The 14,046-nt window shown below is 37.9% G+C and overlaps 1 protein-coding gene across 1 annotated transcript; it reads left to right on the top strand.

The window, feature by feature from the left end:
• Window positions 1-2,274: 2,274 nt before the first annotated feature.
• Window positions 2,275-13,726, top strand: cdc34a (cell division cycle 34, ubiquitin conjugating enzyme a). The gene is made up of 5 exons (XM_039694949.2): window positions 2,275-2,817; window positions 10,268-10,354; window positions 11,944-12,041; window positions 12,224-12,358; window positions 12,474-13,726. The coding sequence occupies exons 1-5, from the start codon at window positions 2,632-2,634 to the stop codon at window positions 12,694-12,696; spliced, it is 729 nt and encodes a 242-aa protein (XP_039550883.1). The 5' UTR covers window positions 2,275-2,631; the 3' UTR covers window positions 12,697-13,726.
• Window positions 13,727-14,046: the final 320 nt, after the last annotated feature.

The raw sequence follows: 14,046 nt of genomic DNA, 5'->3' as shown, positions 1-14,046 counted from the left end.
AAATTGTCTCTAGTAAAAATTGAATTATTGATATCAAAAATGAATATTGGTAGTAGTAGAAATTCAATTGTAGATATCAAGAATAGACATTTCAACTAGTAACAATTGAATTCTTGATATCAAAAATAAAGGTTTTTACTAGTAATTGTATTTCTGATATGTGAAATTGGAATTTTAACTAGTAAGAAATCAATTCTTGATATCAACAATTGGTTTTGAATGGCAGCCTATGGCGACATTTCACTAGTGAAAATACAATTGTTGATATCAAGAATTCAATTTTTGATATCAAAAATGTAATTGTTGATATGAACAATTGAATTCTTGATATCAAAAATGTAATTGTTGATATCATGAATTTAATTGTTGATATCAAAAATGTAATTCTTGATATCAAAAATTGTAATTCTTGATATCAACAATTGAATTCTTGATATCAACAATTCATATCCTGGAAATGAATAAAAGCTAAAACGGCTTGCCATACAAGTTGCTTGTTTACCATTTTGATTTGTGCTTCAGTTTGTGGAAAAAACACCAAAAATGCTCTTCCCCAATGGAAGTCAATGGGCCAAGAGTACATGCTCGAAGTCTATAGAGCAACTACAACGATCCACTTGCCCCATTGACATCCACTGTAAGAATGTGTACGTGTACTTTTGTTACGAATTGAAGTACGCTTTGAAATTATTACTGATAGCACTAAACTAAATGTTTTAACCTCAAACATGCCATTTTTAACACATTGACAGTGTCTCGTTTCTGGTCAGTATTATATCAAAGTCATCCCTTGTTTTTAAAACTTATGACTATAAGGGAGCCTGTGCACTTCCTGTCTATCACATCCATCAAACGCCTCTGTGGCTTTGACATCATCCAAACTCATGCTTCTACATGTGTTCTTCAGCTCTTAGAACTGCCGTCTTGTACATTTGCAGATTACAATGAATCACTTTTTATATATGTATGCTGATGCTCTTAAAGGCCTTTTTTTTCCCCCAACACTAATGAACTTGTACTAATTCCGGCACATGCTGTAAGTAATTCCTGTGTTTAACTGTCTGATCCAGCACGCTGTAGCGCTCGGTTGTAAGGACGCAAGTAGTGGTAATCTTCTCACGATTGGTTATCCTGAGGGTACCTTGCAAGTGTTTTCCAGGTCATCAACAAGAAGTGACTTGAATAGAACATTTCTGGAAAAACAACCGCTCTAGATGTTTCCAGGCCATGTAAAGACTGAATCGTCTGACGTGGATGAAAGTCACATTGAAATGTATAACCTGCATGGGTAGGAATGTAAACTTTGGCCTACTTTTCTGGTTTTGACTAATACATGAACACTTGCATTGAAAATTCCCCTTATCATTCCTTGATTGTCGCAATTATTTTTTTGTTTGTTGTTTTTTACGTAAAAGTTGGCTTCACCATGATACACTTTTTGATGGTAAAATGCATTTTTATTTGTTATGAGTACATACATTTCAAAAGATGTCTTGGATTTTGTTTTAAGCATTTTGCATTAAATTATATATATATATATATATATATATATATATATATATTATATTATATATCTCAATAGAGGGGGTTTGGGGGGATTTAGGGGGTCCATATAGATACTTAGCTGTTAAATGTGATTCAAGTGAAGTGGCCCAGCTAATCTAATAAGGTTTTCCCTCTGGCAAGTTATAGTGCAGATATGGCTGGATTTGGCTTTTCATTCAATATACTCTCATTCATTGCTCTTCGTTTGAAGGTACTGTCCAACTCCTTCATATGTATTTTCCGACTGTATGATGTAATATAATGTTTTAAGATGAATAAATGAGCTTAAAGAATGACCAATAATTTGCGAGCTACATTCTTGAGATGTCCACCTGAGAGTTAGAGGAGGATGCTATAGTTTAATGTGTGTACCAATAATAAACTCATACATGTACATGTAGACCAAATGTTTGCCTCATTTTTATTTTATTTTATCAAGTTGTAATATTTAGCATCTGAACTACGTTAGAATACTTATACGTGTAATGTAAACATTAACACTAAAAGCAAATTAGTTTGGTCTATGGGGCATATAGATAGATACGCATTTCATTTTTTGCTATATTTCTAAAAGGGGGCTGTCTAATGGAAGTTACATTGTGACACATTACCTTGTATGGGTATTTAAAAAGTGTTTCACCATATACTATTGATAATGTAGCGTTAAGCGTTGTGTTTTGCTCGTACTCGGCATGCCCTCCATCGGCTGCTGGAGGATATTAGGAGGGACGTGGTCTGCTGGTGGCACCGTGTCTCGCGTGACGCTGCTGGGGGAGGGAGCGAGACTCCTCGAGCAAGCTGCCCCGCATTGCATATTTGTTTACTAGCGGAACGCTTGATTAGTTTAACACGTTTAATATCGACGGCAGGTGCTTAACGTGGGACTTCAAATGCCCGACGCGAACAACAAATCCGCTGGGGCTGGTACTCGCTAAGCGAAAATTGTCATCGAGTGATTTATCTCGCGTTTGTTGTTCGCTCGACTTCAGCGCGTACTGCCACTGACCTAGCGGCGCGTTTGTGAAACGGACGAATCAAACTTGTTTGCGGGGTTGTTTTGGATGCCTGGTCGTTTGTTTTTGGGATATGGCTCAGCATAGACACCACCATGTTGCGAGTTCCCAGAAGGCTTTAATGCTGGAGCTAAAAAGTCTCCAGGACGAGCCGGTTGAAGGCTTTAAAATAACTTTAGTCGATGAGTCGGATTTGTACAACTGGGAAGTCGCGATTTTTGGACCCCCTAATACGCACTATGAGGGGGGGTACTTTAAGGTGAGTGACGGCTGGCTGTGTCTTATATTTTGAGTTTTATACATAGAGTATTTTGTTTTTTATGATGTATAAATGTCATTTTTGACGGTGAGTGACTCTTTGTTTATCAGTGTATGACATCTGATGTTGTGGGTGTTTCTTTCTTTGCCCCATTCTTTAAAGAAGTGACGTTCTGTTGTTTCAAACCTGTTTGACTTTCTTTCTTCCATGAAACGCTAAATGAAATATGATGGAAATATGTAACCGGTGCTGTCATTATTATTCTGCCTATGTGTCCGTTTGTGTTCCGCTGAAGAAAGAACGATTTTGAACGACATGTGGGTGATAATACAATTTTCATTTTCCGCTGTACTGTCACTTTAAATCAGCGGTTCGGCGTTCCACTTTTCTGAACGTCAGCCTTGCATTCGTCCAACGTTTGTTCCTGTAGTGTTACTTTTTACACACACAGCTCTCTGGAACATTGACTGAACGTTGTAAATTTCTTTCAATGTGATTTACTTGGTTAAAGTTCAAGGCTTATTTCAAAGATAATAAACCACAACAACGTTTCCTCAAGATGGACATTGACTATTTGTTTCCACAGCCAACTTATCACCCTAAATGACACAATCTATTGCTTCATTTTTGGAGCTGAATCACTGAGTGTTGTTCTGTCAACAGAAAAACATCAGTCATATTATTTCATTATCTGCCAATAGCTTTCCTGATTTCATAAATGTAACGTTAGTCAAATTATTTATACCTGAAATATTGTAACATATTAGATAGATATATGCTACTCTAATGTAACCTATGCTAAATACCTTGTGCTGTGTCCAAGCAAAGTCACTCTGGCAGACTACAACAATGGTGAAGTTATATTTAGCCCGGCTTCATAGCTATGCCTGCGTCGTTGGCTTGCGTGCTGGCCAACCATCCTCCACATACACACGCCCAACAGCAAGTGGCCAGCCACCGACCGGCCGGGCACATTTGTTTTTGGTTCAAATCAGGTTGTAGCCTATGAATTGTGTCAGTTTAGTCTCCTTTTCATGTTATATAAACTTTAGAGACGATTCATAGCTGTGAACATTCAGTTCAGTCAAAGTCTTTGGTTCAGTCATGTTGTTGTCCTGCATTTTTAGTGGAAAACGGTGTGTGTTTGTTGTCGTGGAGGAAGGAAGTAGGTCAGCCCTGGGACCCTCTCAGAGTCTCTTCCAACAGGAAGAGATGAGTAACCATAACTTCCTGCACATCAGACACAGACCGGTTTCCCTTCTGCATTTCTTTTTCTTTGTTGAAATTGACCTTTATTCTGTTTTTGTGACATTACGATTGTTCACAACAAAGCTGCCATAATGTGAGAATTAAACTCTTGTTACAGAAGTTCAGGAGAAATGCAAAAATCTACCTGTCACTCTGTTGTTCAATCTCTTTATTTGTCTGTCTGTGGTTCTGTTTGTAATATATCTGTCTGTCTGTCTGTTAATTTATCTGTCTGTTGTTCTATCTATTTGTCTCTCTATCTGTTTGTCTATTTATCTGTCGCTCTATCTTTTTGTCTGTTTGTTTGTCTATCTATCTGTCTGTCTATCTTTTTGTCTGTTTGTCTCTGTCTGTCTATCTATCTGTTTGTCTATCCATCTGTTTGTCTATCTATCTCTCTGTCTATATATCTGTCTATCCATCTGTTTGTCTATCTATCTCTCTGTCTATATATCTTTTTGTCTGTTTGTCTATCTATATCTCTCTGTCTATCTATCTTTTTGTCTGTTCGTCTACCTATCTGTCTATCTATCTTTTTGTCTGTCTTTCTATCTATCTCTCTGTCTATATATCTTTTTGTCTGTCTATCTATCTCTCTGTCTATCTTTTTGTCTGTTTGTCTATCTATCTCTCTGTCTATATATCTTTTTGTCTGTTTGTCTATCTATCTCTCTGTCTATCTTTTTGTCTGTTCGTCTACCTATCTGTCTATCTTTTTGTCTGTTTGTCTCTATCCGTCTGTCTATCTATCTTTTTTTGTCTGTTTGTCTATCTTTTTGCCTATCTATCTTTTTGTCTGTTTGTCTATCTATCTCTCTGTCTATCTATCTTTTTGGCTGTTTGTCTATCTGTCTGTCTATCTATCTTTTTGTCTGTTTGTCTATCTGTCTGTCTATCTATCTTTTTGTCTGTTTGTCTATCTCTCTGTCTATATATCTTTTTATCTGTTTGTCTGTCTATCTTTTTGTCTGTTCGTCTACCTATCTGTCTGTCTATCTATCTCTTTGTTTGTTTGTCTATCTGTCTATCTTTTTGTCTGCTTGTCTATCTCATCTTTTTGTCTATCTATCTCTCTGTCTATCTTATCTTTTTGTCTGTTTGTCTATCTCTCTATGAATCTTTTTGTCTGTCTGTCTATCTATCTGTTGTTTTAACTTATTTCTGTCATTCTATACTTCTATTTATCTTTCTGTCTCTGTCTGTTGTTCTGTCTATTTATCATGTCTGTCTAAGTGACAACAGACACATGTCAAATAAATAGTTGTTTAAAACTAATTTCCAGTCAAGTGTATTTCATTATTTTAACAAACTTTACGTATTACCGTTGAATTTACCATCCCAGGTGTGTATTTTGTAGTCAATTTACACCGTCTATGAACACTGCTCATCCATTCAGAATTGTATCGGAACGATCCGTTAATAAGATTTGGCGATATATAACCTTTTTTGAGTTTCTGACAAAAATTGAATGTTAATCGGAAGATAAATCGTTCCTGTAATATAAAATGACTCCTATCGTGTTCATTAGATTTTGGTCATGCCACCCGTCCACCCCTAACAACGTCACTCTCTATCTGTCTTCAATATTCCAGCTAAGAGAGCTTTGGCACGGTCATTAAGTTCTCATGAGTGGGATCCCTTTAAGCAGGCTTCAAGTTCTTACACGTGGCGCTTAGCTGACAGGTAGCAGGGCTGGCTCCTGAGCTCCACCCAGGCCCTTGGCAGGTGATGTGAGCTGGGCTTGACTCGAGTCATGTTACCCGCTCCCCGAGCCAGTCGGACGGAGTGTCACAGAATTGAGAGACTGATGCTCTAACTGAGCCTGTTCTGGCTTCATTTTGTGCCTGGGAGGTGTTTGGAGTGAATCAGCCCATAATAACAACTCGATTTAACTCTTTCAAGATGTGTGCTGAATGGTCAGATCAGATTTGACTTAATTTTACTCATGCTTACCTCAATAATGAATGGAGGTTTTTGTACACTTCATGTGTGTTATAGGGTCATTGCGTGTCAAATCAACCAAATCTTGGCTCAAATTTTTGATTGTAATTTTTTTTGTTCTGTAGAACGACAAACGCATATTAAATGTAATTGATGTATATTTCACTCAGTAATGCACTATTTTGTGAGATTTGAAGCCAAATTGCAGGGAGGTAAAAGGACTTTAGATAGATGGCAGCATCTTTATTTTTTTTCTTTGAGTCTATTAGTCAAATCTGTTGCATTTAGTGATCTTTTTTGCATTATAATCCAACGGTGACTGTTCAAAAATGGGGGAAAAGCTATTTTTATGAAAGATTTTTTTTTCTCAAGTTTGCATGCCTGTAACTCAACGTATTAAAGATATCATAATATCCTTCTATTTTCTGGTACTTAATAAACTTTACTTTTGGTGTTTTCATTTCAAAGGCCCTTGATGGTTCAATCCCAGAGATATGGAGATCTTAATGTGACTCCATGTGTAAATTGTAAACATTTGCACTAGTTGAAAACCAAATTTGGCTCACTTTTTCATACAGTTGATGCTTTATTCTTTTAAAAAGAAATATCTTAAGAAAAAAGTTGAAACTAGAAATGTATCCATCAACACAATTGCGCAAAGACACCTGTCTGGCTGCCATGAACATTGTTTTTTTACAAAGTGTGCATGCCTGTAATTCAAGAAGTATTAAACATCTCTTACTATCCTTTTAGATTTCGGTTCTTAAACTTTATTTTGATATCTTCACTTGTATAGTTCAATTTTGTGGCTCCAAGCGTAAATTACACACCTTATCAGTTGTCAAATCAAATGTGGGTCACTGAGAAACAAATAATGTTATAACTAGAACTAGAATGAAATATCTTCAAACCCAGCTAGAAATTATTTTTAAAACCACATTTGGTTTAAAATGCTTTTCCATCTGAATGGTCAGGTTGGATTGGACTTGTTTTAGGTTTTTTTGCTCATTCTTTCCCAAATCAATGAAGGTTTTGTACAAATCACATTGCTGTGGGAATTAAGAACAATTTCCTACCTATGACCCTCAGGGACTGTTTTCCCTCAGGATGCCATTTTCCCGCCCCTAATGTTTCAGTTGGGATTGAGGGAGTGAGATTATGCAACAGAAAATCAGGAAGAGTGATGGAGGTGTTAGGAGAACAGGACTTTTCTTTTCTTTTCAAGGAGAGCAGCAGTGACCTGGTTTATTTCCTCTCCCAGCTCAATATCCATGGGATTCTCGTTTACTCTTTGGATTATAGGAGAGCGATTTATATTTAGGTTCCTCTAAGAAAGGGATTTTTCAAGCAAAATGTATTTTTAATTCCAAAAGGCCCATCATGTCATTTGCATTTCACTTCAATCAAATATACGGATATGAGTGTATTGCAGAATGAGTTTCTCATGTAAACCAAATGCTGCATTTGGCTCGTTCGCAAAGTTTAACATCTGTGGAATCAACCGTTCCAAAAACAATGAGATGTGACGCATCGTATGACACTCATCTTGCCAGTAGATATTCAGTTGTGCCAACCTTAATGGTTTCCTTAATTTTAATGCAAACAACCACTTCCTCGTCATCGAATTTAGAGTATTCAGAATTTGGGAGACAAATTTAGAGATCTAACATATCAGGCCACGTTTACACCTGCTATTAAGAAGCCTTTTCGTTAATCGGATCACAAGCGGACGACACTAAATACTGGTCTAAACAGGGTCAAAATAGTTTTTGAGCTTGTCCACTTTCAACCACTTCCAGAAGTAGTTGAAAACGTATTAGACAAACCCGGCTTGCTTTCATAGTGTGAAACACTCACTGTTCGAACCGCACAAAGGACATTCTACTCTCCGCCTAATGCTTAAACATAATGGGAAGCGAATTAGGCAGACGGGATCTCAACTTAGTTGACCGAAGACCCAAGTTTGAGTTGAAAACGAAAAACGAACCAAGCACAATGATCTGAAAAAAAAAAAAAAACGCATACAGTAACATTTACGCACCCATAGACCCTTGAAGAAATCAGAAGGGATTGAAAGTGGACAAGACGGATTAAAACACCAGGTGTGAACGGGATTGTCTCCCTCGTCTATTTGTGATCCACTCGACCAAAACGCATATTAATACCAGCTGTAAACAGGGCCTCAGATGCGTAGATGCGTTGTTGTTGTTGTTGTTGTGGTAGGGAGATTTTGCATACACTGAAAAATATTGTTGGTTTAACTTAAATTAAGTAACCTGGTTGCCTTAATTTTAAGTTGATTGAAATGGAAAAATTGAGTTAATCCAAAGAATGAGATTGCGTTAATCATCAGAAACTCAAAATAATAAGTTATCTGAACTAAATAAATTAAGTTGATTTGACAAATGTTGTGAAAACGAAGCTTGAAAATATTTTTTTACAGTGTAGAAATAATTAATATGGTTAACTGTGGTTACTGCAGATGCAGTTCACGATAATTTTTAAACGTGAATTTGTGCGAATTTGTATTTCTGATGTCATGTTTTTAAATGCTTAGTTGCACAATTTCTTGGTGTTGGACTTCTTATGGCAGTGCCTTTATACACCGTCAAAATTAATCTTATGACACAACAAATTACAGAAGCTGACTTAATTAATTGTTGAAATGCGACTGTTAAATCTATGGACAAGTTTGTGAAAGATTTCCCTCGTAGGTCAAAAATTGGCATTAGTCAGCTAGTGTGCCGTTCACTGATGGCCGGTTAATTACGTTTGCAGTAAATCTCAGCCTCTGACAAAGTTCTGGCAGCATCAGAAAGTTTTTTCGCGCAGTTGTTCAGTGAGCTTTGAACATGTTGATTGGTACATCTAATTCTTAGCTATGATGTTTATCATACCGTCTGATAGACTGCTGACGTTGCACAAGCAATGATCATAAAAATCATACACCGCCTATTTGTACTGGGCCTCAAGTACTGACTAGTACGTGAAAAATCTGTGTTTTTGCACATCCCTGTGCCTTAAGTTTAAGTCCTCTCATCTAGTTGTTGGATAATGTAGCCAAAGAGAGACTCTGCTGTCACGAGCTCTTGTGTGTCGGGTCACGTGCAGCAGCGACTCCTGTAAGCTGCCTCTGGCGAAACGTAATACCGCGTTACCTTCTTACATGGATCCCTACTTGAGGTTTAATAAGCTTGCTTGCTTGAAAGTTGCCCTGCGCTACTCTGGTTTCAGGAATCGTGTATCACTTGATACATACAGGTGCTACTGTGTGTGCGTGTTTGGTTGCTGGCTCTCCCAACCCCCAGTCTCGCCTCCGAGAGCTGGCTCTTTGAAGCACACACCAGCTGACCGTGCCAAATCAGCAAATGTGTGTGTGGGGGTTGCGGAGTGGTCCGTATGCATGTGTGCCCACCACCCTCTGTATCGTAAGGCACCAGGCTCAGCTTTCCACAGATTGTGAAGGATCTGTGTGCATAAAGGGTTTGTTTATGCTCGGATATACATGAATATGCATGTCATTGATCCAGTGTGTAATTGTATCACAGTTTAGACCCTGGCGAACCCTTTTAATATGGTGCCTCTCGAACCCCACGGTTGGAATGATAGTCCATGAACTGGTGTTTATTTGATTTTCCCCTTTCATAAAGCTCTTAGGTTTCTTCTAGGTAAGAAGTTCACAAACCCCTGGTGGATCTACAGGTTGTTTTTAAGATTGCTCCTCTACCTTTGAAAAGATCATACCTTGGTAACACCCACATAAAGCTTACGGTAGCGCTCTCGCTTTTAGCTGATAGTATGTATACATGTTGAGGTTATGTAATTCTACAGCGCAATGAAATGCTTGGCGTCTTCTGTCGAAATTTAGGACGGATTATCAGCCTGCACCATAAATCAGTTTATATACTTTTGGCTGCATTGCAGATGGTAGCTTAACTTGTAACAGGCTTTCAGCTAAATCAGATATTCTCAAATGGAAAATATATCAAAAGGTCATGCTTGTTTTTGAAAGAGATGTGTGGTTTGGAGCATGAGATATATTTGTAATCTACCCAAGCAGTTTTTACCACTCAGCCATTGAATAGATCATTGAATGTGTCATGGAGGTGTATTTAGCCATTAAATGACAAAGCTACTGTATACAGTACCGGTAGAGATTGGGTGTTGGTGTTATATTGTTCTATTGAGTGAGCTCATCACGTATTGTTGAAGACAATGTGCTATTGCATCCATTCCCTAATAAATGTGTTATTTCTTCCAGGCACGCATCAAATTCCCCATTGACTACCCGTACTCTCCTCCGGCCTTCAGATTCCTCACCAAGATGTGGCATCCCAACATCTATGAGGTTATACTTCAACTCAATCAAACTACAGTGTTGGCTTTCATTAAAACATATGAATTAAATTCATTTTATGACACAAACATGTAATGCTATTATGAATGTTGCCTTTTTATTTAATGTAAATTAATGTAGTAATTTACTAAATTTGACCGTCATAATTGCTTTTAGACCCTTTTTCCCACTTAAAAATGGAATTGAATCTGTACACAAAGAAGAGTCTCGGCTAGTGGGCTATATTGACTCATTACATCACATCTGTACACATAAAGAAGAGTCTCGGCTAGTGGGCTATATTGACTCATTACATCACATCTGTACACATAAAGAAGAGTCTCTGCTTGTGGGCTATATTGAGTCATTACGTCACATCTGTACACATAAAGAAGAGTCTCTGCTTGTGGGCTATATTGAGTCATTACGTCACATCTGTACACAAAGAAGAGTCTCGGCTAGTAGGCTATATTGACTCATTACATCACATCTGTACACATAAAGAAGAGTCTCGCCTAGTGGGCTCTATTAAGTCATTACGTCACATCTGTACACAAAGAAGAGTCTCGGCTAGAAGAATATATTGAGTCATTACGTCACATCTGTACACATAAAGGAGTCTCGGCTAGAAGAATATATTGAGTCATTATGTCACATCTATACACATAAAGGAGTCTCGGCTAGAAGAATATATTGAGTCATTATGTCACATCTGTACACAAAGGAGTCTCGGCTAGAAGAATATATTGAGTCATTATGTCACATCTGTACACAAAGGAGTCTCGGCTAGAAGAATATATTGAGTCATTACGTCACATCTGTACACATAAAGGAGTCTCGGCTAGTAGGCTATATTGTGTCACTACGTCACATCTATACACATAAAGGAGTCTCGGCTAGAAGGCTATATTGAGTCATTACGTCACATCTGTACACAAAGAAGAGTCTCGGCTAGTGGGCTATATTGACTCATTACATCACATCTGTACACATAAAGAAGAGTCTCGCCTAGTGGGCTCTATTAAGTCATTACGTCACATCTGTACACAAAGAAGAGTCTCGGCTAGAAGAATATATTGAGTCATTATGTCACATCTGTACACATAAAGGAGTCTCGGCTAGTAGGCTATATTGTGTCACTACGTCACATCTATACACATAAAGGAGTCTCGGCTAGAAGGCTATATTGAGTCATTACGTCACATCTGTACACAAAGAAGAGTCTCGGCTAGTAGACTATATTGACTCATTACATCACATCTGTACACATAAAGAAGAGTCTCGCCTAGTGGGCTCTATTAAGTCATTACGTCACATCTGTACACAAAGAAGAGTCTCGGCTAGAAGAATATATTGAGTCATTATGTCACATCTGTACACATAAAGGAGTCTCGGCTAGTAGGCTATATTGTGTCACTACGTCACATCTGTACACATAAAGGAGTCTCGGCTAGAAGGCTATATTGAGTCATTGCGTCACATCTGTAAAATATTGCATCCTCAGATATTCATACAAATAAATAGTCTGCGGGCCATGAACTTTTTTTTTAACCTCAATTAAGAATTCAAAGGTGTTGACAGCCCCTTTAAAATTATTTCAGAATGGCGACGTATGTATTTCCATCCTGCACCCGCCAGTGGACGATCCCCAGAGTGGAGAACTGCCATCAGAGAGGTGGAACCCAACACAGAATGTGAGGTACAACACACTACTTAATCAAAAGCCTGTCTGAATGTTACAGCAGGATATTTGACAGTTTCCCTTGTGATTGTTTACACAATGCCTCTTCCTCTGTTCAGCTCAACAGTTTGAGATTAATAATTAAGCCAAATGGTAGTAATTGGTTTCATTAAATCAGCTGATATCTGCTTCCCTTTCAGGACGATCTTATTGAGCGTTATCTCACTGTTGAATGAGCCCAACACCTTCTCGCCAGCCAACGTTGACGCCTCGGTCATGTACCGCAAATGGAGGGACAGTAAGGGGAAAGACCGCGAATATGCAGAGATCATCAGGTTCGAAAAACCCTTTCACTCATTGCGGTCATGCTTGGACATATTTGCATAATATGCATGAGTTATTGTATTTTGAGGGTTACACTCAACTGCATGTTTTGGTCCTGGTTCACAGGAAGCAGGTTTTAGCCACCAAAGCCGAAGCAGAACGGGATGGGGTCAAAGTGCCCACAACACTGGCGGAATACTGCATCCGTACCCGCGCCCCACCTGCCGACGAGGGCACCACCTTATTCTACGATGACTACTACGATGATGAGGATTTAGACGACGATGATGGAGAGGAAGGTGAGGATTGTCGCTATGATGAGGATGACTCTGGGACGGAGGACTCTTGACGACCTGAGCTTTCCGAACTCTTCACTTCTGGTTTCCATTTGGTTTTAAATCAAGAAAAAGGAATAATTTTTTGTTTGAAGATCCTGAGGTCCCCAACGTCACAAAGGGCAAGAGGTTCTTGATCCCGATGAACTGTTTTTGTACTTCCGTTCGAACGGCAACTTACAGTTGCTGTCAACTCTAAACCCAGGCGCTTTGAGGGTTTGTTTTTTATTTCTTACATTTTGTTTTGTCTGGTTTTTTTGGGGGGGCAGGTTTGGCTCAACCAATCAGTGCGAAACAGCCCAGCTCATGTTTATTTGGTCCTTGATAAACAACTAACTTGCCTTTCAAAGGCACCTGATCTCAGGTTTTCCATTTCTGTGATTTAACAGTATTGGCGTCTTGAGTGGGCGGGGGAAAGTAGCTAATACACATTCTCAGGGCTACTTCTCTTTCTTACACCACAATGCATTATATTGTGCTTCTGTAGCCAAGGACTGAACAAGCTTCTTCGATAAATGCTCTCCAGAAGAGGATTTCTGCAAGGCGTTTAGTAAATTGATGCATCGCATACAGTTCACACCACTCTAAGCTTGGTTTCCTTTGGGACTTCAATACGTGTCATTTTACCCACATACAAACCTGTCTTTATGTGTGTTTTGTTTTCGATTTTAGGGGGTTGCAAGGTAGTTTGATTCTGCGCTATATTTAGCTACTCTTTGACATTTGAGGGTATTTTAGTTTTGTTCTTCTGTATATCCTTATTCATTTTAAAGCTTTGTGGTGACTTTATTTGAAACCTAAAATCCTCCTCAGGAAAACACTGGTGTGCTTGTGGCTCACCTTTTGACCCCAACAGACTCTCTGAACACGCTCAGCTGATTTATATGCACATAGGGGTATTTTAGGCCACTTTCCCTTCTTGTTTGTATTTTTTTTTTTTCTTTTTGGTATGCTTTATAAATCTATTTAAAGTCTGAATAAAGGTCTTTATTAGAATTGCTGTAATTCAATTATGTTGATGAATAAACAAATAATGAAATCCAATTATAGAATGAATAGTAAATTATCTTTCTACACTGCTATATATATATATATATATATATATATATATATATTAGGGCTGTGCAAAAATTAATTGCGATTAATCGCATCCAAAATAAAAGTCTGTTTTACATAATATATTTGTGTGTGCTGTATATAATTATTTTGTATATATAAATACCTATGCATGCATGTATATATTTAAGAATTATTTGCGCTTAAATTCTGTATATATATATATATATATATAAATACATATTCTATATTATATAAATAAAAATATTTTATATATGAATAACACATTTTCTTAAATCTATACATGC

This window comes from Pimephales promelas, chromosome 2 (assembly GCF_988280905.1).
Source record: "Pimephales promelas chromosome 2, fPimPro1.hap1.1, whole genome shotgun sequence".
NCBI classification, from domain to species: Eukaryota; Metazoa; Chordata; class Actinopteri; order Cypriniformes; family Leuciscidae; genus Pimephales; species Pimephales promelas.
This window is presented reverse-complemented; position numbering and strand designations above follow the sequence as displayed.